Raw genomic sequence first — 26066 nt, forward strand, 5'->3', positions numbered from 1 at the left:
CCAGGACCCTGAGATCATTACTTGAGCCAAAATCAAGAGTCAAATACCCAACCAGTTGAGCCACCCAGGTGCCCCTTGCCTATTTATTAAAAAAAAAAAAAAAAAAAAAAGTTTTATTTATTTATTTGAGAGAGAGAGAGGGAACACTCATGGTGGGAGGGGCAGTGGAAGAGGGAGAGAGAGAGAAAGAGACAGAATCCTCCAGCCAGTTCCTTGTTGAGTGTGGACACTGCCCTGGGGCTCGATCCCAGGACCCTAAAATCATGATCTGATCCAAAACCAAGAGTCAGTTTCTTAACTGACTGAGCCATCCAGGTGTCCCTCTTTTGCCTATTTTTTCATCAGTGTTTATTTTTATATTGTTATATACATTTTTTTATATATTTTGGATATAAATTCCTTATCAGATGTATGATTTGGAAATATTTTTTCCAGTTTATCACATTGTCTTTTCCTTTTGTTTGCTTCCCTCACTGTGCTAAAGCTTTTTAGTTTGATGTAATCCCATTTGTTTATTTTAGCTTTTGTTGCCTTGTCTTAGGAGACTGGTCCAAAAAATATAGCTGAGAGTGATGTCGAAGAGTTTACTACCTTGGCTTTCCTTCTAGGATTTTTATGGTTTCTGGTCTTATATTCAAGTGTTAAATCCATTTTGAGTTTATTTTTGTATATGATGTAAGATAGTTAAACCCAGTTTCATTCTTTTGCATGTAACTATCCAGATTTCCCAACACTTTTTATTGGAGAAACTCTATTTTCCTCCACTGTGTATTCTTGTCTTCTTTATCATTAATTAATTGATCATATATGCATAGGTTTACTTCTATGTTTCTTATTTTATTCACTTGCTCTACATGACTTGAAAACAGTTTCAAGTGAGTGCCATACTGTTTGGATTACTACAACTTTGTAATATAAGTTGAAATCAGGGAGCATGATGCTTCCAACTTTGTTCTTTTTTTCCTCAAGATTTCTTTGGCTCTTTAAGGTCTGTTGTGGTGTGGTAAAAATTTTAGGATTCTTTATTCTAGTTCTGTGAAAAATGGCATTGGTATTTTGGTGGGAATTATACTGCATCTGTAGATAGCTTTGTGTAGTGTGGACATTTTTGCCATATTAATTCATCTACTCCATGAGCATGGTATATGTTTCCATTTATTTGTGTCATCTTCAAATTCTTCATTAATGTCTTAGTTTTCAGAGTATAGGTCTTTTACTTTTTTGGTTAAACTTATTCCTACATATTTTATTTCTCTTAATGCAATTATAAACGGGGCTGCTAACTTAATTTCTCTTTCTGATAACTCCTTATTAGTGTACCAAAATGCAACTGATGTTTATGTCAGTCTTATATTTTGTAACTTTACTGGTTTGTTAATTCTAATAGTTTTTGGTGGCATCTTTAGGATTTCCTATATATAACATCATGTCATCTGCAAATGATGATAGTCAAGTTTCTTCCTTTCCAACTTGGAGGTCTTTTATTCCTTTTTATTTGCTGGTTGACATGTTTAGGTCTTCCAGAAGTGGTGAAAGTGGGCATCTTTGTCTTGTTCCTGATATTAGAGAAAAATCTTAACAGCTTTTCACCATTGAGTATGATATTAGCTGACTTGTCATATATGGCCTATATTATGTTGAGGTACATTTCTTCTTTACCTACTTTGTTGAGAGGTTTTTTTTTTTTTTAAATAAATGGATGTTGAATTTTGTTGAATTCATTTTCTGAATTATTTTCTTATTTAAGATGCATAAAAATTTCTGAATTTTTTCTGAATTATTTTCTTAATTCATTTTCTGAATTATTGATATGATCACATGATTTTTGTCATTTTTTAAAATAATATGGTATGTCATGTTGTTTGATTTGCAGGTATTGAACCATTCTTTCATTCCTGGAGTAAATCCCTCTTTATTATGGTATAAGATCCTTTGAATGTGTTGTTGAAATCAGTTTGCTTTTATTTTGTTATAGATTTTTACATCTATGTTCATCAGGAATATTGCCCTAAATTTTCCTTTTTTGTGACATTCTTGTCTGCTTTTAGTATCAGAATAATGCTGGTCTCATAAAATGAGTTTGGAACTGTTCCTTCCTCTTTGATGTTTTGGAATAATTTGAGAAGGATGGGTACTAACTATTCCTTTTTTTTTTTTTTTGAAGATTGTATTTATTTATTTATTTGAGAAAAGAAAGGGAGAGAGAAAGTTCAGTACAAGTGGGAGGAGGGGCAGAGGGAGAAGGAGAATCATATTTCCCATTGAGCAGGAAGTCCAACACGGGGCTCAATCCCAGGACCCTGAGATCATGACCTGAGCTGAAGGCAGACACTAACCAACTGAACCACCCAGGCACCCTGGTACTAACTATTCTTTAAATGATTTTTGGAATTCACCTGTGAAGTATAAAGTCCTGGACTTTAGTTTGGGGGATTTTTTAAATTACTGACTTAATTTCATTACTTGTAATCAATCTCAGATTTTCTAATTCTTTGTGATTCCTGGAAGATTGTATTTATAGGAATTTATCCATTTCTTCTCTTTTTTCCAATTTGTTGGTATATAATTGTTGGCAGTAGTGTCTTGATTGTTTGTATTTTTGTATTGTCAGTTGCAAATTCTCCTCTTTTGTTTCTGTTACTTATTTAGACTTCTCTCCTTTTTTCTTGATGAGTCTGCCAAGAAGTTACTCAATTTGGTGGATTTTTCAAAGATCCAACTTTTATTTTCAATTTTTTTTTTTTTGTCTCTAGTTCATTACTTTTTTTTTTTAAGATTTATTTTTTGTATTTATTTGACAGAGAGAGATAGTGAGAGGGAACACAAGCAAGGGGAATGGTGAGAGAGGGAGAAGCAAGGATTCCTGCTGAGCAGAGAACTCAATGTGGCTTGATCCCAGGACACTGGGAACAGGAACTGAGCTGACGGCAGAAGCTTAATGACTGAGTCACCCGGGGCTCCTCTAGTTCATCACTTTCTGTGTTGATCAGTATTACTTCCTTCTTCCAACTTTGGACTTGGTTTGTTCTTTTTCTCATTCTTTTAAATGTAAAGTTAGGTAGTTTATTTGGTAGTTTTGTTTCTCTGTTTCTTGAGGTAGGCCAGTATCACTATGAACTTCTCTCTTAGAATTGCTTTTGCTGCATCTCATAGATAATTGGAAAGTTGTGTTTCCATTTCAGTTTGTCTCATGTTATTTTTTAACTTTCTCTTTGATTTCTTCATCGATGTACTTGTTTAATAGCATATTTACTTTCCACATGTTGGTGAGTTGGTTTTTGTTTCCGTTTTCTTCTTAAAATTGATGTCTAGTTTCATACATTGTGGTTAGAAAAGAGGCTTGATGTGATTTTATTTTTCTTGCATTTATTGAGATTGGGTTTATGGCATAACATGATCTGTTTTGGAGAATGTTCTGTGTGTACTTGAAAAGAAGTATATTCTTTAGCTTTGGAGTGAAATGTTCTATATCTGTTTCTTAAGTTCATCTGGTCTAATAAGTCATTTAAGAACAGTGTTTCTTTATTGATTTTCTATGTCCATGACCTACCCATTGATATAAGTAGGGTGTTAAATTCTCCCACTGTTGTTATTACTGTCATTTTTTCCTTTTGTCTTTATTATTTCCTTTATTTGTTTAAAGTGCTTCTATGTTGGATGCATAAATATTTATGAACAGTATATCCTCTTCTTGGGTTGACTCCTTTATCATTATGTAATGCCCTTCCAGGTGTCTTGTTATAATCTTTGTTTTAAAGTCTATTTTTTCTGATTGAAATATTGCTACTTCAGCTTTCTTTTTGTTTCCATTTGCATGGAATATCATTTTCCATCACTTTACTTTCAGTCTGTGTGTGTCTTTACATCTAAAATGAGTCTCTTATAGGGTCACCTGGGTGGCTCAGTGGGTTAAAGCCTCTGCCTTCAGCTCAGATCATGATCCCAGGGTCTTGGGATTGAGCCCCTCATGGGGCTCTCTGCTCAGCGGGGAGCCTGCTTCCTCCTCTCTCTCTCTGCCTGCCTCTCTCCCTACTTGTGATCTCTGTCTCTCAAATAAATAAAATCTTTTAAAAAATAAAATAAAATGAGTCTCTTATAGGCAACATATAGGTAGGTCTTGGTTTTGTTTTTTTGTTTGTTTGTTTGTTTTGTTTTTAACCCATTCAGCCACCCTTTGTCTTTTGATTGGAGAATTCAGGGCATTTATATTTAAATTAATTATTGTTAAGTATGTATGTGTGGCCACTTTTTTCTTGTTAGAGAGGGAGAAAGAGGGAAGAGCAGAGAGAGAGACAGAATCTTACAACCCTGGGCTTGATCTCACAACCCTGGGCCTGACCTCACCAGGCTTGAATTTGCAGCCTTGAGATCATGACCTAAGCCAAAATCAAGAGTCAAACACTTAACTGACTGAACCACCCACGTACCCCAGTGCCATTTTTGTTAATTGTTTTCTGGTTGTTTGGGAGGTTCTCTGTTTCTTTTTCTCTGAGTGTTTGGATGGTTTTCTTTCATGTTATCTTTGGGCTCCTTAGTCTTTATGTATGTATGTATGTATGTATTGTTAAGTGTTGGGATTTTGGTTACCATGAGGTTCGTATATATATTGACTTTCTATTTTAAACTGATAGTTGCTTAAGTTTGAAGACACTGTAAAAGCACTACATTTTTACTTTCCTGCCTCACACACATTTTATGTCTTTTATGTGTTTTACACCTTTTTATTTTGTGTATCCCTTAACTACTTACTGTAGTTACAGCTCATTTTACTCTTCTAGTCTTTCATTTTCATGTTAGCTTTTTAAGTAGGCGATTGACTGCCTTCATTACTTATGTGCCATTACCAGTAAGATTTTTTTTCATATATTTTCTAAATCTAGATATGGTATTTTCTATATAAAGATGACCCTTTAACATTTCTTTTAAGACTGGTATAGTAATGATGAGTTCCTTTAGTTTTTACTTGTCTGGAAACATACTTTTTTCTCCTTCAATTCTGAATGATAATTTTATTGGGTAGAGTATTTTGGCTTGTAAGTTTTTCCCTTTTAGCACTTAAAATATATCCTGCCACTCCCTCTGGCCTGCAGAGTTTGTGCCTAAAAATCATCTGATAGTCTAAAGTGGTTTTCCTTCCATGCAACTATTTGTTTAGTTCTCGTAGCCTTTAAAATTCTTTGTCTTTAACTTTGACATTTTTATTATTATATGTATTGGTGTGAATCTCTTTGAGGTTATTTTGTTAGGGCTCTCTGTGCTTCCTGAACTTGGACGTGTGTTCCCTTTCCCAGGTTAGGGAACTTTTCAGCCATTATTATTTCAAATACGCTTTCAATCTCTCTCCTTTTTCTGCAACCCCTATAATGTGAATATTATTATACTTGCTGTCCTGAAGGTGCCTTAAACTATTCTCATTTTTAAAAATTCGTTTTTCTTTTTGCTGTCCTGATAAGGTGATTTCTACTAATCTGTCTTCAAGGTTGCTGACCCATTCTTCTGTATCATCTTGTCTGCTGTTGACTCCCCCTAGTGTTTTTCCTTCCAGTTCTCATAATCTTCAGTTCTCATTAGTTCCTTTTTATATCCTTTGTTGAAGTTCTCACTGAGCTCCATTCTTCTCCAGAGTTTGTTGATGATCTTTGTGACCATTACTTTGATGTCTTCTTCAGGTAAATTAATAATCTCCATTTCATTAGGGTTTTTTCTCTGGGATTTTATCTTGTACTTTTGTTAGGAACACATTTCTCTCTCTCCTCATTTTGCCTTTGTGTTTGCTTCTGTGAATTAAACAAAACAGCTCTCTCTGGTCTTGGGTGGCCTTGTACAGGAGCATTCCCTGTGTAGACTCTATGTGCCAGGTGGCTTTGGCAGGTTGGCTGGAGCTGGAGCAGGCATGGGCCAGGGACATTCTTGGGTGTGATATGCTGGAGCTCCCTTGGCAGAACTGCTCAGCTGGGTGCAGGCCAGAGGGTTCCCAGAGCAGGGTATGCCAGAATCTCCTTGGCGAGGTGGCCGGGTTGGGTTCAGGCAGGTGCCTGGGTGGGTGGGCTTTCTAGAGCACACACACCTGGGCTTTCTTGGTAGGACAGGTAGATCTGGTGTGGACTAGGAGCCTGGGTCCTGCTGGGGTGGGCCTAGCAGGCCAGTTGGAACACCTAGTCATTGCTCCTTTCTGCAGTATCAAGGTGGATAGGGAACTAAGAAATGATGCTCTCGGGCATCTTTGACTTAAGAGCAAGTTTGAACAGTTCCTTGCACATTTGGTGGACACCCTATGATTAGTAAATAGATTTCCTTCTCTTATAGTCTAGTTGCCTTTTAAACTGCTGCTTTTGCAAGTCCCAGGGCAGGTGAGTGTGTCTACAGGGCCCTTTGTAATATCCCTCCTTAACTGCAGGTTGTTGCACAGGGTGGTGTGTTTGCCAACCTTACCATGCCTCTTTCTTTCCTACCCGTCTTTTTTGGTCCCTTTGTTGTTGCACACAAGCTGTTCAATTAGCCCTAAGTGTTTGTTCAGGAGGAATTGCTGTATATGTAGGCGCAGAGTCCATGTGTCCATGGGAGTTTAGGATCTTCCTACACTGCCATTTGCACATAAGCCTTACTCTTTTTAAATTTTTTTAAACTCCTATTTGATTTACCAGAGGGGTGTGTTTTTAAAAATCTCCTATTATTATGGTGGATTTATCAGTTTCATCAGTAGTTCATTTTTTTGCTCTTTAGGGTTTGAAGTATGATATTAGGTATACATAAACTCAAAAGTATTAAATTTACCTCTTGAAACTTTTTACGTTCACTGCTATATCCATGTCTAAAGTAGGGGTTAGCACATAGACTGTAAAAAAATAATTGTATGAATAAATTGAATTTTTGATCAATAAATTTAGTGATTCTACAAAAGTGTATTTGGACTGAAAATAACAGCTATAACATCCTGTTCTGTATTTGCTTGATAGAATTTTTTTAACCTTTTTTCTAAACCCTTCTGTTTTAGATATATCCTATATATCAGGTGCCTGAATCATAATTTTTAACATCTGTCAGGCGATATTTTAACTACAGAGTTTAGTTCATGTGTACTAACAATGATTACTGATATATTTGGATTCCTTTCTGCCACCTTATTTTTTTCTTTTTCTAAAATTTTTGGATTGTGTTTTTTTTTCTTTTTAGTCACATTCCATACTTTCTCTTCAACTAATTTGGTTGTTACATACCCTGGTTCTGTTCACATAGTGAATGTGCAGGAAATTTTCAATTTTTACTTAATAAGTGTAAATTTAATAAATATGTATTCTTCTCACCATATAAAACAAGGAACTTAGAATGTTTTAAATCTGATCATTCCAATCTTGACCTGTATGCTTTTGCATTCTAGAATATTAATTCTAAATTAACTTCTATAGTCCTGCAGATAAGAGGGTAATGTTTTCCTTTTGCACAATTAATGTTGTGCTGAGGTTATCCATGTTTACCATTTTCTTTGCTTGCACATTTCTTTTTCCATCTCAGACCTTCCTTATGGGTTAATTTAATTTTTTTTCTTGCTGAAGCACATATTTTAGAAGTTATTTCAGTGGAACTCTTTGAGTAACAGACTCTCCGTTTTTGTTCATCCAACAATATCTGTTTTGTGCATTTGTTCTTGAAAGATAGTTTTCCTGGGTTTCAATTCCAGGTTGACTATTATTTTTCTCTCTGTGCTTTATAGATATCATTCAATTTTCTTTTCTCTTAAACTGTCACTCTTTATAATGCAACTGTCAGTCTAATTCAGTGGTTTTCAAAGGGTGGCCCCTAGATCAACAGCATCTATAACACTTTGGAGATTAGCAGAAATGTATTTCTTCAACCCTATTCCAGACCTACTGAGCCCAAACTCTGCAGCTGTATCTCAGGAATAGGCATCCTGAAAAGTCCCACACGTGATTCTGATGCATACTAAATTTTGAGAGCCATTGATCTAATTCTTACTCTTTTGATGGGTTAAGGTATCCATCTTATATTTATGGTTATTTTGAAGGTTTTTCTTCTACCTTTGGTGTCCTATAGATTACGATGAGTCCAGGAATCTATTTATTTTGATTAGGATTTTTCTGGGCATTCTGAATTTAAGAGTTCATGGTTCCATTAGTCTTGCAAAATTATAATCCATTATCTCTTTAAATACAGCCTGGTGGTGGGTATTTTGGAGGGCACATATTGCATGGAGCACTGGGTGTGGTGCATAAACAATGAATGCTGGAACACTGAAAAGAAAGAAAATAAAATGAATAAATAAATAAATACAGCTTATTCCCTTTTACCTCTCCTATGTTCTTCTGGAACTTTAATTATACTTCTGTTGTATCTTCTACTTTATGCCCCATGTTTTTAACTGTTTTCCCATATCTTACATACCTTTGTTATCTTCATTGTATCTGGGGTCATTTCTTCAGGTGCTTCCCAAAGATCATAGGTATTTGTTTCTGATAGAGGCACATTAAGTGGGATTTACATCTGGGATTTTTGGATCACATAGGTAACATGAACTCTGCCCTCAAACCCATATGAATTCAGTTTGTGTTAGAAATTCTCATGGGAGTGTTTCGTCCTTCTACTGTCCCTCCCCCACCACCCATATTCACCCTCCTCCTCCTTTGTCTTTCTCCTTCATAATGAAGCAAGGCCAACACTTGTATGCGTATCCTACACCCCCAATTTCCTGTGTGTGTGTGTGTGTGTGTGTGTGTATGTGTGTGTGTAACAAACTCATCCACTGAGGTCAGTGCCTTTGGAGGGTCTTGGCTTTCCTGGAGTTGGTGAGCTTAACTTCATCTTGGTGAGGCCTAGTCTTTGTTTTTTATCTCCTGTTAAAAGACTGTTGCACATAACAATGCATCTTGGAGCACTGAAAAAAATAATAAAATTAAAAAAATTAAAGACTGTTAAAACACAGCTAGAGACCATCAAAAGACTGGCAAAATCTAGCTCTAGTATGAGCTTACCCTGTGAGTTTTTGCTTTTTTTTTTCTTTTCTTTTCTGCCAATTCAGGAATTAATCAGTGATGGCTTGATGGCTGAGTTGTCAGGAAAGTAAATTAATTTTACTCAGTATTTTGGGAAATACTATACTAAGAGTGTTTTCTCTGGGTGCCTTGTCGGCCCTTTCTCCAAACATTAAGATCACTTGAATTGCTTTTTCTAGGTCCTCTTATCACTATCCATGTTCCTCCTTGAGTATGGTATAGCTAGTGACCCTGTTGGTCTCAGTACTCAGTGGATAGTTTGGAGAATTCATTTGCTCAGAGGCTTAAGGAGGTGGGGTGATAGGCAGGTTCAGACGCCTTGGATAACCTGTAGGAGTTTTGTTCAAAAGAGCCCAATCCTAACCCTGGTTTCCCCAGAGGATCCTGGCCTAAGATAACCTGGTAGCTAAATTGTAGGATGTGGGCTTTTGGGGTCCATGCCCCTATATTGTCCCTTCTATCTTAGCCCAGAAGGGGCAGGCCCAAATGTGTCACAGAACCACACATGATAGGCTGCAGGTCAGAAATGGTGGAGTGGGGGCAACAATGTATTGGGTCTAGAACTAGCAATTTTAATACCCACAGAGGTGGTCCTATAGTTTGGAAATTCCCTCTGCTTGGGGGCAGGGGAGAACCCAACTATTAGAGTACAAAATGTTTTTTATGTTTTTATTTTATTTTTTATTTATTTATTTATTTATTTTCACGTAGCATGGGACTTTCCAAAATGTTTTTTAAATGCTTGAGTTCACAATGATTTCCTTGAACCTTGGGACCTTAAGGGAAAGTTCCAGTCCATGACTGGCCCCATCTTATTACTCTGTTTCATGGTTCTTTCAAGGTGAGTTTTTATTGAGCATCTTTCCAGTACTATGTGCTGGGTAAGTTGTATAAAAATAGACTTGGTTCTTGCTCTTTGAAGTGTATTTAGTTCATTCTCTGAGCATGCATCAGCCAAAAGGCTCAGGGCTGTGCTTTTGGGGAACAGTGGAGAAATGACCCCTTCTGATGATCTAAAGGAACCATAAGAGATAGGTAGACTATCACCTGAAAGATGCGAAGAGTAGTCAAATATAGAGTTGGGAAGAAGTGAGAGTATTCCAGAAATAGAGAAAACTACTGCAGCGAAAAAGTACAGTAGGTTGAGGGCAAAAGAATGAGTATGGAAAAGCAGATCAGGGCTGATGGTGCTGTAAATTGAAGGGAAGTTGTGAAGGTTGAGTATTATTTATGTAGCAAATGGGAACCACAAGCTTTTGACCAAAAATGGTCCAGAATATTTTCTTTTTTACAGAGATGAACCCAGACAGGCCAGATATTTTATTTTGGGGTAGGAGGATTTCAGGTTGTCCCTAGCATTCTCCTCAGAGTTGACTGGTACAGTTAGTTGACATGAGGAGGGACTGTCTTGTGTCAGCAGTAGCTAGCTGGCTGTCTCCCTTGGCCAGCTGGCTGTGATATTGTGTATTATCATTACACTAAATGTGATTCTGGGAAGTGGCTTCATTGCTGTTGGTTAACATTAGTCAGATCCTAAATCCTGGCTTGGTGCTCATCCAAAGTGCTAAGATCCTTTGTTGGGGAACTATTTGTTAGAGTAGAAAACAACTTGGGAATTACTCTGCACAAAATGTCAAGAGGCAGAATAAATAACCATTCCCCTCATTAATCCCTATGGGCAGCGTCTCTGTTTGAGTGCCTGGTTTTTCCATAATGAAAATATGTCAGCCCTGAATATATATTTGCGCTATTGAGACTGAACAGTGAAATGAAATGAATTCTCCACTCAGCCACAAGTGAAATATGGCAGTTGTGGCGAATGAGGCCCCGCGTGCTGTGAAGTTGAGATCTGGGCTCGAAGAAACCACAGGAAGGCTAAGATCAAGTGAGCGAGGGGAGGGCAGCGTGTGATTAAAGTGTGAAGCAATCCCAAGCGGAATTCATCTTCATGTACCCAATTTAAAAGAGAAAGCTGTGCCACACAGTACAGCTGGGTGTTTAAGGAACAGGTGAGGCTCTGTGGTCCTCAAAGCCACAGAAATCAGAAACCCCCAGCGTGAGGATTTGATGTGTGGAAATGGTGTGCCCCAGAAGCTGCCAATGAGGACAGAATCGCGTGGCCGCAGAGACCTGTCCGCCCAGCCCATTCGTTCCCCAGGTACGAAAGCTGAGGCCCAGAAACAAAGAGACTCGCCTAAGGAATGGCAGAGAGCCAGTGAAAGTCACCGTTCATAATGGTCTGCACTCACACAAGCCTGGCCTGTTCCCTCCATGCCAAGCCCGGGCTGCGTCTCCCTCTGTCTGTCCGCCGTTCTCACATGGAAACCATGACTTGGGGAACAGGATCTGATTTCATCATCAGACCGTGCTTTATCCCTGCTAGCTGTCACATGTTGCCAACTGGTGTATTGTCAGAACTTCGACCAGGGTCCGGAGGGTCCGTTTTGTGTGTGGGTGTGTGACTCCCTTTTGCTTTATTTACCTATTTCATTTCATTTCTGTGAGCACAAGGGTTGTGAACTCGGGCTTTGGAGAGAGCCCATCCTGAGTGCAGATCCTCGCTCTGCCATTTGCTGGCTGAGTCGCCTGAGACAAGCTGCTTAACCTCTCTGTGCAATAGGAAGAGTCCTCATATCTCCCTGCAGGACTGTTGTGAGGCTGTGAGGTTTGTCTGAGACAAGGTAGAGGTAGGTAAGCAGCTCCTGGACCAGTCACCCTGGGTCGACCTGGAACCGTCGGAGACACAGTGTGTGTCCAGCTCCAGCTGGAACAGTACGGCTCTTCCTCACGCATCAGGATGATTCCAGTCAGGGTTTGTCTCCGTGGGAAAAGAACGTGAACCACGGAGGAGACTTGGGTTGATAGCCTATTAAGTTGGGTTTTGAAAACAAGCCCAGATGGCCAGGGGCTAAGGAAAAGCTGCCGAAAGCCCCTCTCCAAAAGCCACAGAAACAGTGTTGGTCAGGTCTCTATTCTAAGAAACGATCAGAACTTCCTGAAGAACTGTCTTAGGTTTTAATTAGGTTCATTGTTTCTTTTGCCAGAATGTGATTAGTACTAGAGGTTTTAAAAATGAAGCTTAGTTTTATATGACTGGCGTTCAAATTTGTGAAAAACAGCAGGAAGAAAACACTTTTATATAATCGTGGGGTACCTAAGTCTTTTTTTAAAAAAAGAGCAAGAAAGGGGTAAATAGAATAGTAAAACCAACAACAACGTCAGGAAAAGAGGATAGTCTTCTGATTTGGGAGAGCATTGGTTAATGGCTATTGAGAGTCTCCAGACCCTTGGTTGAGAAAATTGGCAAATCATTATTTGGTATTGAATTTGCCATCTGAATTTCTAGTCCTCAAACCCATGAGCCATAGAACCCAGTGACATGATGGATTGGGGATCAGTGGTCCTATACAAACCCACATGTTACAGGATTCCATTCATATGAAATGTTCAGAAGAGACAAGTAGATTTCTAGAGACAGAGAGCAGTGTGGTGATTGCATGGGCTCAGGATGGGAAAGGAGAAGGGACTATGGCTAGGCATGTACTTTCCTGTTAATCTCCTGAAATTAGCTATGATGGGGTTGACAGCTCTATAAATTTAATGAAAGACACACTTAAAATGGATAAATTTTATGCTGAGTAAATTATACCTCAATAAAGCTGTTAAAAAATCAAACTATGAATTGATGGGGAAATTCAACCTGTGTGAAGGTATTGATCAAATGTCATCCTTTATATGAGATCTTTTCTGTTTTTCATTTTTTTTATTTAAAACCTTTCCAGGCAGAATTAACTCATCAGTCTTTTTTTGGTTCCCATTACCATTTGCTTGTATTCAGTATTCATCTAACAGACAGTAAGTGGTAACTCTGTGTTGGGCACTGAAGAATGAGAGGATAGGACATCTCCTGCTTTATTTTATTACTGTAGTAAAAAATATATACAGAACATAAAGTTCAGTGTTGTGACCATTTTTAAGTGTACAGTTCAGTGGAATTAAGTATACTGACATTGTTTTGCAACCATCAATACCCTCCATTTCCAGAAATTTTTTATCCTCCAAAGCACAAAATCTACCTCCATTATGTACTCACTTTACATCCACTGGCCCAGTCCCTGGTAACCTCTAGTCTACTTTCTCTATGAATTTGACTATTCCAGGTACATACCTGATATAAATGAAATCATATAATATTTGTGCTTTTGTGTTTGGTTTATTTCATGTAGCATAACATTTTCAAGCTCCATCCAGATTGGAGCATGTATCAGAATGTTCACCTTTTCTTTATCCATTCATCCATTGGATGAGTTCATTCATTTTATGACTAATGCCCCTGTGAGTTTTGTTGTACAATGATCTGTTCAGATCTCTGGTTGCCATTTTGGGGGCGTATACCTAGAGGTAAAATTGTGGGAGTGTGTGGTAATGCTATGGTTCATTGTTTTGGGGAACTACTACAACGTCTTCCACAGTGCCTGCAACATTTTATATCCCCACCTTCCAGTTTCTTCAATTTTTGGCCAACATGTATTATTAATTATTATTATTATTATTAATGGCCATCCTTAATGGTTTGAAGTGATATGTCATTGTGGTTTTGACTTGCATTTCCCTAATGATTCATGAAGTTGAACCTATTTGCACATGCTTATGGGTCATTTGTATATATTCTTTGGGAAGATGCCTGTTCAAGTTCTTTGCCCATTTTATAATTGGGTTCTTCGTTATTTTGTTGTTGAACTGTAGGTGTTCTTCATATCTTTTGGATATTAATCCCTTATCAGTTATATGATTGTGACTATTTTTCCCATTCCATGGGTTGCCTTTTTACTGCGTTGATAGTATCACTTGGTGCACAAAAGTGTTGAGTTTTGATGAAGTTCCTTTTATCTGTTTTTTTTTCTCTTGTTGTCTGTGCCTTTTGGCATATCTAAGAAATCATTGCTAAATCTAACACCAAGAAACTTTCCTCTTCTGTTTTCTCTTAAGAGTTTCATGGGTTTAGCTCTTATATTTAGGTTTTGATCTGTTCTGAGACAATATTTGTATATGGTATAAGGAAAAGACCCAACTTTATTCTTTTGCAAGTGGATATCCAATTTTCCCATCAACATTTGTTTAAAAGACTGTTCTTTACTCATTCAGTATTTTTCTTTGCCCAGTGAATATTATTGGTGTCCTCAGAGAATATCATTTAATCATCTATGCAAGGGTTTATTTCTGAGCTTTGTATCCTATTCCATTTGTCTATATATATATGTCATGTTATTTTGATTACCATGACATTGTAATACATTTTTAAATGGGGAAGTGTAAATTCAGCTTGTTTCTTTTTCGATTGTTTTGACAATTCAGAGTCTTCTGAGAGTCTGTGTAAATTTTTGGATAGATTTATCTGTTTCTGAAAAAGAAAATACATCCCCACCATCTTTGGGATGTTGGTATGGATTGTTTGGAAATCTCTAGGTCACTTTTGATAATTGTGACATCTTAATTTTATTAAGCCTTCTAACTGATAACACTAAATGTTTTTCTTATGTCTTCTTTATTGCCTTTTGGCAATGTTTTGTAGCTTTCAGTGTGCAAGTTTTTGTTCGTTGGATAAGTTTACTCCTCTAAGTATTTTATTCTTTTTGATGCTATTGTAGAGGAAATTATTAATTTCCTTTTCAAATTGTTCATTGTTAGTGTACAAAAACACAGCTGATTTTTGTGGGTTAATTTTGTATTCTATAGTTTCCTTCAAATATTTTATCCTAAATTCTTCCTGTGGCTATTTTAAGGTTTTCTGCGTTTAAGATCATGTCATCGGCAAACAGAAATTTGCTTCTTTCTTTCCTAGTTAGTTGTCTTTAGTAAATTTTCCTTGCCTAATTGCTGTGGTTAGTACTTCCAATACTGTGTTGAATAGGAGTGGTGAAAGTGGACATCCTTGTCTGTCTTGTGATCATAAGCTAAAAGCTTTGTCTTTCATCATTGAGTCTGATGTTAGCTGTGGGATTTTCATCTGTGGATATGATTATGTTGAGGTAGTTTCCTTCTGTTCTTAGTTTATAGACTGTTTATCTAAAAAAAAGTGTTAAATTTCATAAAAATTTTTCCTGCATCATTTGAAATGATTATTTGATTGTTTTCCTTCATTCTGTTAATGTGATACATTATGTTGATTGATTTTTATATGGTGAAACATCTTGGATTTAAGGGATAAATAGTTTGGTCATGGCTTATAAATCTTTAATATGTTTCTGAATTTGGTTTGCTAATATTCTTTTGAGGATTTTTACATGGATAGCTATAAGGCATTTTGGTCTATAGTTTTCTTTAGTGTCTTTGTCTGGCTTTGGTATCACAGTAATGCTTGCCTCTTAGACAAAGTTAAGAAGTGTTGCCTCCTCTTCACTGTTTTGGAAAGAATTTGAGGACTGATGCTAACTTTTCCTTAAATATTTGGTGACATTCACCAGTGCACCAGTGTGATCCAGAGTTTTTCTCTGTTGGGAGATTTTCAATTTCTGATTCAGTACCCTTACTTGTTAAAAGTTTATTCGGATTTTGTGTCTCTTGATGATTTGGTCTTGGGAGGTTCTGTGTTTCTAGGAATTTGTCCATTTCAGCTAAGTTATTCAATTGTTGGCATACAATTGTTCACAACTCTCTTATAATATACTTCTTATTTCTATAAAATCAGTAGTAATTTCCCCCACTTCCATTTCTAATTTTAGTAATTTGAGTCTTTTCTCTCTTTTCCTAGCCAATTTAGCTAAATTTTCTTAGCTGTGTTAATCTTTTTGAAGAGCTTTTGTTTTTGTTGATAGTCTGTATTTTTTATTCTTTATTTTACTTATGTGCTCTAATCTATTTCCTATCAACTGCTAGCTCTGGGTTTACTTTTTCCTCTAGTTTCTGAAGGTGTAAAGTTAGGTTGTTGATTCAAGATCTTTGGGTAAATAATATAAGCATTTGGAGCTATAATTTGAACTCTTAGCCCTGCTGTCATTGCATCCTGTAAATTTTGGTATGTTTTCATTTTCATTGTCTTTTGTGTCAAGATATTTTCTAATTTCCTTTGTAATTTTTTATTTGATTTATTGATTGTTTAGGAGTGTATTGTTTAATTTCACATATTTTTTAATTTTCTGGTTTTTTTGTTACTGATTTCTGTTTCCGGTGTATGTGATCAGAAAAGATACTTAGTATGATTTCAATCTTTTAAAATTTATCCAATTTAAAATCTTAAAGCAATAAAACTTATTTTTCATCTTCATATGTGGTCTATCCTATGTTTATGTGTAAGGAAAATGTATATTTTGCTGCTATTGTGTAAAATATTCTGTATGTGTCTTTTAGGTCCATTGGCTGATGGTGTTATACAAGTATTTTCTAACCCATACTCTTTTGTCTGATTTTATTCATTATTCAAAGTAAGCTACTTAAGTCTCCATTTATTATAGAGTTATTTATTTCTCCTTTAAACTATGCCAGTATTTTTCATTTATTTTGGTGCTGTGATTTTTGGTATCTATAGGTCTATAATTGTTGGATGTTTTGGCGAATTAACCCGTTCATCACTCTCTGATGATATTCTTTTTCTCTTATATCTGTGTAGCCACATTGTTCTCTTTTGGTTACCATTTTTGTGGATTATCTTTTTCCATTTTTTCAATTTCAAACTATTTTTTTCCATATCTCCAGTCAGTCTTTTGTAGCTATCAAATAGTTGGATCATGTTTTGTCATTACTGTTTCTTAATCCATTCTGCTAGTAATCTATGTTTTATGTTAATAATGTCACAAATTATATCTTTATATATTATATACCCATTATCATAGCTTTATAATGACTTCTTATGCATTTGTTTTTTAACTCCTTTAGAAAATAAAAAAATGTTACAAACCAGAATTACAATAATACTTTTTTTTATATAAAATCTTTTTTTTTAAAGATTTTATTTATTTATTTGACAGAGAGAGATCACAAGTAGATGGAGAGGCAGGCAGAGAGAGAGAGAGAGGGAAGCAGGCTTCTTGCTGAGCAGAGAGCCCGATGTGGGGCTCGATCCCAGGACCCTGAGATCATGACCTGAGCCAAAGGCAGCGGCTTAACCCACTGAGCCACCCAGGCACCCACAATAATACTTTAAAAAAATAAGCCCATGTATTTACCTTTGCCAGAGAATCCTGTATCTTCATATTGTTTTGGGGTACTGTCTAGCATTCTTTCATGTCAACCTGAGGGACTCCTTTCAACATTTCTTGTAGGACAGGTCTAGTGGTAATGAACCCCCTTAGTTTTCATCTGAGAGTAATTTAATTTCTTCCCCATTTTTAAAGGACATTTTTACCAGTTATGGAATTCTTGGGTGATAAGATTTTATTGTCTTTCTTTTAATATATAATTTTATGACACTGCTTTCTAGCCCCCAAAGTTCCTCCTGGAAAATTTGCTGATAATCTTACAAAGGATCCCTTGTATGTGATGAGTCCCTTTTCTCTTGTTGCTTTAAGATACTCTCTTTGGCTTTGACTTTCAAAATATGATTATGATGTATCTTGCTGTGTTTCTCTTTTTAAATTTATTACACTTCCCATTCACTGAGCTTCTTGGATATATAAATCCATGCTTTCCTCAAATTCAGACATTTTCAGCCATTATTTCTTCAAATAATCTCTCTACATTTTTCTCTCTTCTCCTTCTGCCATTACCATAACATGTATATTGTCAACTTCATGGAGTTTCAGAAATCCCTTAGGCTCTGTTGGCTTTTCTTCATTTTTCTTCTTTCTTTTCATCAGACTTGATAATTTCAAAAGTCTTATCTTCAAGTTCAATGATTTTTTTTTCTTGCCTGCCCAGATCTGCTATTAAAATTCTTCCAGTGACATTTTTATATTTAATTACTGTATTTTTCAGCTCCATTGTTTCTAATTGGGTTTTTTAATGTCTTCTCCTTGTTCATTTATCATTTGCCTGATTTTCATAGTCTTTTGTTCATGTTTTCTTTTAGCTATCCAAGCATACTTATGAAGTTGCTTTAAATCCTCTGTCTTTTAAGTCCATTGGCTTTGCTTCTACTGGAACAATATCTGCCACTTTGTTTTTTTTCCTTTGAATGGGTCTTGATGGCTTATGTACACTGTGATTTTTTGTTTTTGTTTTTCATTAGGGCATTTGAGAAAAACAACTATATCTCTCAGTCTTTGTAGAATAGCTCTGTGCCAGTGTAGTCCTTCGCTAATTAACTGGGCATGTCTGAGGTTTGGGATCAGCCCAAGGTGGAAATGTGAGGTTTTCTCATGCATCTTTACTGGGCCTGTGTGTGATGCCCCCTCTCTCACGTACATAACTGGTTTTGACTGTCTTAATTTCCCAAGGAGTCTCCTTTCAGCTTTTCTTCAGAGTCTTAGATAGTTTATTGTCTGCCTTTACCCATGATCTCTTGTCCTAGGCTTCTGCGGGTCTGTAATCCCTCTGCATCTTTCATGAGCTATGCCTGTCCTTTATCTCTGTCTGGAATTTGAGTTAGGTAAGCCAGAGACCAGGTCTTTGGGCTGTCTCCAGACAGGTTAGAATATTGCAAAAAAAAAAAAAAAAAAAAGTGTTTTCTTTCCTTTGTGCTTTATGGAATTGGAAATTGGGCTGCCATCTGCTCTAAATTAAGACAATGCTGCACTGGGAAGATAGTGGTCTTGGGCAAGCAAAAACGCCATGAAATGTCCTGCCATCTTGAATGTGGCTTTTTGTTGATTGGATGTTCACTTGGATGCTGCAGACTTCTAACTTTTTACAGAGACGTTACTACTTTATCTTAGTTTTGGGTGTTTTTAAATATTTCTGTGTGGGGGAATGAAGCCTTGGAGCTTCTTCATCTGCCATTTTGCTCCATCTCTTGCTTTTTTAAAATTATTAGTTTCAGCGGTAGAATTTAGTGATTTGTCATTTGCATGTAACACCCAGTGCTCATTACATCAAGCATGCTCCTAATGCCCATCGCCCCGCCCACCTCCCTTCCAGTAAGCTTCAGTTTGTTCCCTGCACTTGAGAGTCTCTTCTGGTTTGCCTCCCTGTTTTATCTTTTTCAATTTTTCCTTCCCTCTCCTAGGATCATCTTTTTATTTTACTTCTTAAATTACACATTTGAGTGAAATCATGTGCTATTTGGCTTTCTTTGACTGCCTTATTTCACTTAGCATAATGCCATCTAGTTCCATCCACGTTTTGCAAATGGCAAGATTTCATTCCTTTTTATGACTAATATTCCATTATATATATCACATCTTCTTTGTCCATTCATTTGTCTATGGACACCTGGGCTCTTTACACATTCTGGCTATTGTGGACATTGCTGCTCTAAACATTGGGGTGCAGATGCCTCTTCAAATCACCATTTTCATATGCTTTTGATAAATACCTAGTAGTTTAGTTGCTGGGGCATAGGGTAGCTCTATTTTTAACTGCTTGAGGAATCTCCATACTGTTCTCCACAATGGCTGCACCAGCTTGCATTCCCACCAACAGCGGAAGAGGGTTCCATCTATTGCTCTCCCGGTGAGAGAATTGGATATGATACAAGGCACTATATTGGAGGAACATAGGGTGCCAGAGGAGAAGAGGAATACCTGGTTCTGCTGGGAGCAACTGAGAAGGGTTCCCAGAGGAGGAATAATTGAGCTGAGTCCCTTAGGCATCTCAGGTAAAGGAAACGTCACAGGCTGAAGCTTGAGAAGGGTGGAAGGGCTTAGAAAAAAAATGAGAATTAGAAAAGTGAGGACTGCAAGGGGACAAAGAAATAAAAAAAGAATCGATTACAAAGTAGCTTGTTTGCCAAGTCCAGTAGTTTATATTAGGTCTTGAAAGTGAGGGGCAACTTTAAAAATTAAGGAGGGCAGTGGCATGATCAGATTTTCCTTGAGAATCAGCTCCTGTGGAAGCAGCGGGAACTGGGTAAGGATAAAGCAGTCACTAGTTAAAAACGTCCTAGTGTGATTGAGAAAGATGATGGGGGTCAGAATCATGACAGTGGCGGTGACAGAGAGATGAAAAGATATTTAGAAGGATGAACAGACAGAATCTAGGGGCATAATACAGGCTGGGGCAGAAAGTCAGAGATGATGATGCCATTCCTGAAATCATGAGGGATACATTGCAAAGAGGAAGCTGATGAGTTATTTTTAAATTACTAAGCTTCGAAATGACCTAAAACCTTCTAGTGTATTGGTTGTGTTATATTTTTTAAAAAAATTATGAAACGTGGCAATGAGGCTGATGTCCCTCTTGGCTATAGACATAATCCCAGTCCTGCTCTTAGAAGTCAACCCTGCTACCAACTTAGTGGGTGTCCATTCAGGCCTTGTACTGTTCTCCATACTTTCGATATTTCCTTCCATATGTTACATACCCCCAAACTTTTATCTTCGCACAACTGATATTGTAGAAGTTTTGCTAACTCTGTGCGTATGAAGTTACACCACTCCTTTTTGACTGTTGCATAATATTCCAGAATAGAGTTCCTCATGGATGGATGTTGAGTTCTGTTGCAGTTTACCTGTTCTATCAGTGATGTTGTAGTGGATATACATGCCCATGTCCTTTGTAAATCATGCGCTGTTCCCCTGTCTAGTAGTATTTACCGAGAAGTGAATTATAATATATAATCCTACGGATTATATTCTTATATCAATGGCTGTTGCCAAACTGCCCTCCCTGCGGGTGTTCTGACTATACAGGGTGCAGGTGTTCTTTATGCCACATTCTCGTCAACACTCAACATTTTTTGAGTGAAAAATGATAGATCCTTGTTTTGTGTTTGTGTGATCATCAGTGAGGTTAGGAATGGTTTCCTTGCCATTTGTCCGTCTGCTGTGAGTTGCTTATTTTTATCTTTTTCCATTAGTCCATTGGGCTCTCTCTCTCTTAGGGATTTAGGAGCTTAAAAAAAAATTATGTACTAATCCTTCATCTGTTTTATGTCACCAGGATCTTCTTGGGTGTCTTGTTTATCTTTTTAGTTTGTTTATGATGTTATTAATTTTGATGGGAGAAAATGATCAATCCTTGCCTTTATGGCTTGTGTTTTCTAGAACAGCCCTGCTGACTCATGCTGCCTTAGGCAGTTTCATACTAGGTTTCATTTTATCATTTTCATTGTTTAAGATTTGGAATTGAGATATCATTGGGAAATTCGGGTAAAATTATGTAAATGGCAGGTGATGCTTCTGGATGGAGTGGGAGTCAAAATGCACACTCAAGCTGTAGACTGGGGGCTTCTCAGAGGAGGGAAGATGGTTGAAACCAGTGGCATACATAGTACTGTCCAGAGAAATCAGGTAAAGTCAAAGAGAAGTGGGGCAGAGAAGTTATCAAGGAGGTAACCTGACAGAGCAGCAACCACATTTTACTTACACCAGTACTCCTAGAAGTCAGTGTGGGGCCTGCCCACAGCGGCATGCGTCACTCCAACACATATTCATTTATAAATCTATAAAGGCTTGCAGAGTGAATACATTTTAAAATATTCCCCTTTCCTTGAATCAGTTTGTCCACATAAATCATACAAATGAGTGAGCCTTGTAAGAGAAGGGGCAATGACCTTCTTGCTTACCGTGTATTACCAAAGCTGGAGCTCTGGCTCAGCTCTCCTTCGTTTGGGCTTGATCTTTAAACAAACCCCCGTGGCATCCGTGAAGTCACAGCTGGAGGAGAAGTATGGTAGCTGACCTGCACAACGGTGCTGATTTGAGATGGATTTGGAGAGTATCCACAAATGCCAACTTTCCCTTAATGTGTCCTGAAACTACCCTGGAGGGTTCGTATTGGTCATTGTTCTGCTAACAGTTATTTTGTGGACCTGTGAAGCACCTTTCCCTGAATTGTCAATCCACAGATTGTCTGTAAAATCTACAGAATTGTTCATAAGACAGTGTCTACCTTAGCTTTTGGCAAAATTACTCACTCAGGGTATAATTAAGTCATAGGCACACTGGCCCGAATGTGGATAAAGCTGGAAAGGAAATAATTCCTGTTCCAATTTGGGTGCTTTCTGATGTTTGACAAGCCTCTGGTATGTTAATCCATGAACTGAAGAAAAGTCAGAATCCCCTGTAAAGAAGAATTTCTTTCTTTCTCTTTTCTTTTTCCTTTCTTTAGGAGAATTGGTGAATAACTGATGGGAGGAAAAGAATAGGCAGAACTGGAAAAGTTTAAGGTTGTCAGCAGGATGACAACACTGAAATCTGATAGGTAAAAATGAAGTAACAAAGTGGAAAAGCTGCAAACATAGGGGTTAGGAGATGTGGTTCTAGACTGTGTGGGCACAGGGTGCACTGAGAGGGGCCAGGGCAGGCTGGACTGCCAACTGGTCTACCTCCCCCGCCATGTACAGCAGCCCCCGTCTGCCCATGCTGTTTGTCCTCCAGAGACTGAGCATGGCCACGGCTCGGTGAAAAGACATGCAAGCTGAGAAAATACACACACTCAGATGTTGCAGACAAATCAAAATTTATTGAGACAGACAGAAATGCACCTACTCAGGACTACAGTTAAGCATTTACTATTAACCAAAGAGTCGTGTTCACATTCCAGAGAAGTCTACATGGAAAAGCATTCAGAATTTACTAGATTTTTTCTACATCACTATTTCATCTACAATAGGGACAACAAAATGACACTCAGGATTTGGTGGGCTCTCATTACAATGCTACACATTGAACAGGGACAAACATCAGTGACTTTGAGAAAAAGGTATAAAAAGACCAAAACCACCCACTGTAGAAAGGGCTCTTAGATGTTAGATGTTACTGTACAATGTGGTCAAGGTGGGAAAAAAAAAAGTGTGAATGGCATTCTGGGAAAAGTAGAGGGGGCAGACCTGGACAGACACTTAGTCATTTACTGCTGGGCATGGGGAAATGGGTATAAAGAAGGAAAAACTGGTAACAAAATCTCAGGTTGAGTAGTAAGGTATTCCCATGCCTAGAATATCTGTGGAATCAAAAAGACATCAATATGGCAGACAACTAACCATGGTGGAAGAAAATTCTGGGATTTGGGTCGATGCTGAGGCAACAGTATTAAATAAAAGAACCATGTGTGGAATAAGAATAAAGCTATTTAGTAGAGTACACACAGAAATGAGTGAGTGAGGATTCAGTTCAATACCTGTCTCAAAAAAAGGGACTGGATTATCACGGTATTATTTTTGTTTAATCAAGATTTTTATGTATACTTAGTCACTAGCAAAAGGACTCCTGCCCAAAAAGAGGAAATCACAAATTCTACCTCTAAGGATAAGGTAACTAGAAAATCGAATGTTTAGTACTTGTGAAAAGCAGCAAAGCCCTTTAAAAATCTGTCACACCAAAGTGAGGCATGCAAAGTGGTGTTAATGTTGCTCCATTGATTTGGGGTCCCAGTCTTAGGAGGGCTTTTTATTTACTATTTTAATGAATCAAAACATCTTCTTGGAATATCTTTGAAAACAAGCATCTCGTTACCTTACTGGGAACTGACTGCTGAGCCCACTCTTCTCCATCGTTAAGTTAATGCTAAGAATCTTTAAGTGTCATCTTAATTTGACACTTGTCATAAGATAATTAGGCAAATTAGAATCAGTGGTTCTCTGTTCCTGGAAGTTTTTCTAAGTGAAAGCAATTTGTCGCTTTTAATTTGTTCTCTTGTGCGTTTTTCTAAGCTCAGAGGAGACAGTAACGATGGTTTTCTTTAATGGTCTAAACTGAATTTTTTTAATATGTCTTGATTCTTGTATACACTCTATTAGAATCTAGCTGCAATTAAGCACCTGTTTTCTGAATTACCACCTCAGTGTTTTGTTCAAGTGAGGGAAAACAATTGAAAGAGAGGTGATGGAGCTGCCATACCAATACAGAACTCGCCTCCGTTCTCGCTCTATCGAGGGTCCTGGTGGTACCCGTATCTCCCAGGCCGAAGAAGTTGGTTGTATCACGTATGTTCATTTCCCTTCTGAGACTAAGTCTAGGAATGATGCCACTGTGGCCAATGCTAGGGTTGGAAAATGCTGGTTTGAAGGCAGCTTGGTAAAGTACAAAGAAATGGTCCATTTGAGGTGGGGGGGCGGGGGGTGGTCAGCTACTGCCATGACCATGGTTCGGCTGAGTGTATTTTTTGCCTGAGTTTACGTGGTTGTCTTGTGGATGGGTTGGAGCTCAGGAGGAAAGGAAGATAAACCAATGTGGGCCACAGAGCCTTGGCGGGGAGGCGTTGATGAGGGTCACCAGGTGGGGCAGGGGCTTAAGGGTCTGAGGTACTGAACTAAATGGGGCCACTTTGAAGACTAGTCTTTGGTACTTAGATCTGAGCCAGCTTGATGGGGGCAGAAATCCTTGAAACGATAGAGAGGTTGACCCTACCAAATTTGGAGACAGGCTGTAATCATGAGCTGACTTAGGGAAAAGAAACGCTGGTGGACAGCTTGCTTCATCAGCCTCTTGACACTGGTGCAGGTGTGGGGATGGGGGAAGGAGTAGCTCTTAAAGATCCAACCCTAGCTTCCAGGTGTTATGATGAAGTTCTTTGTGGCCTCCCTTTGGGATTTTTTTCTTTTTAATGATAAGTGGTATAAAATCTGTACAGCTTTTGTACCCTTGCTATGATTTGTGGATAGAAATGGGGCAAAAGCAAAAAATGAGGTTAAGAATCCTGAATTTTCTTCTGATAAGGAACACTGTGGTATTGTCTTCTTGGGGAGCAGGGGACATGTATCCGTGCCTTAGGAAAAGCCCTTGCGTCAGTAGGGAAGGTAGGAACCCGTGGCAGACAGGATTGCTGCAGCCCCGGGGAGGAGGGAAAGGGAAGCTTTGAGCCGAAATGAAAAAGATGGCTTGTGAAGTTGCCCATGTGGGAGTCTCATGGCTTCTGCAAGGAAAGTGATTTAGGCGGACAGAGGCTTATCCAAATCAAAGGGCTTCCAGTAACTCTACTCATGCATAGGGAAAGGAACCTCCTCAGCCTGCAGGCTACAAGTGCTAACTCTTAGTGCAAAAAAAGAACTTCTGATCTACATTTCTTATTCCAGAAATTGTGATCCAGGTCTGGACAAGCTGACAAATTTATAATTGTGTTTCAAATGAGTTTCGAAAAGATACTGAAGCGCTTTTTCTGAGTGGTGTGTGTGTGTGTCTTGTACACATAGACCGTCTACTCTGTACATACAAATATCCTTAGGCATGTACAGAGAAGCATCCAGACACCCTTGTTCATAAGGAAAATCAATTCCCCGAAGGAACTCTTGACTGAATTAAGGCTGTTGTTTGTAGGAAGCCAGATAGAGTGATATGAAAAACGAATTTTTAATTATTACCACGAAGGGTGGTGGGGATAGGGCAGAAGAAAGTACAGTGTGGTGTGTTTTCCACGACATCTACAGGACACAAGAAAAGCACTTAGACACCGTAAGGCTGGGAACCATGCTGGAATGACCACTGGTGTGGGTAATCGAAAAGCATCTTGGACGTTTACAAGGTGGGGGCTCCCTGCACGGTCAGAATCCCACAAACTTCACATGCGCGTTGTACAACTCTCACGGGAGGGAAGGAGGCTCCAGCTCAGCCAGCCGCTCCCCTGTCTAAATAAAAACCGAACACATACCCTTCTTCCCACACAACTGTATGCAAGACCAGAATGTTCGGGGGACAAGGAGCGGTCTTCCAAACCTCAGGTCGGGTACAGAGAGCAACAATGGAGAAGAGGCCTTGGTGCTGTGGGGTCTTAGATACAAATGCCAGAGTAGGAAGTGACTTGCCGGTCGGTGCAAACCTCGTGTCCTCTTCCTTGTGGGGACTACCAGATGTAGCCCACCTCGTCCTCTTTGTCGTCGTCCTCATCCTCGTCATCCTCTGTCACTGCCCGGGTGTGCACCCTCAGCTTCCCGGATCTGTCCTTTGGTCCCAGCTCCCGCTCGTCCTCCAGGTCATCCAGCAGGACCACAGCGCCACCACTGCCAAAATCTCCTGAGGTCTCCTGCTCCTCTTCTGAAATGAGAAGATGAAAGGAGAGATGGGAGGTTAGTTGCTGTGGGTCCTTTTC

General features: G+C 38.3%; 1 protein-coding gene and 2 long non-coding RNA genes across 4 annotated transcripts in view; 2 read left to right on the plus strand and 1 right to left on the minus strand.

The window, feature by feature from the left end:
• Positions 1-26066, plus strand: part of LOC125100385 (uncharacterized) — a 270547-nt gene that overhangs the window by 213730 nt on the left and 30751 nt on the right. The gene's annotated exons all lie outside the window — the stretch shown is intronic.
• The window catches only part of LOC125100388 (uncharacterized), a 55645-nt gene that overhangs the window by 15170 nt on the left and 14409 nt on the right, over positions 1-26066 (plus strand). The window lies entirely within an intron of this gene.
• Positions 22486-26066, minus strand: part of SPOCK1 (SPARC (osteonectin), cwcv and kazal like domains proteoglycan 1) — a 516740-nt gene continuing 513159 nt past the window's right edge. For both annotated transcript variants that reach the window (XM_047730551.1, XM_047730550.1), the window contains one exon: positions 22486-26011. In XM_047730551.1, the coding sequence (XP_047586507.1) occupies positions 25821-26011 (191 nt within the window). In that variant the 3' untranslated portion in view covers positions 22486-25820. The remainder of the gene's footprint in view (positions 26012-26066) is intronic.

This window comes from Lutra lutra, chromosome 5 (assembly GCF_902655055.1).
Source record: "Lutra lutra chromosome 5, mLutLut1.2, whole genome shotgun sequence".
Lineage (NCBI taxonomy): Eukaryota > Metazoa > Chordata > Mammalia > Carnivora > Mustelidae > Lutra > Lutra lutra.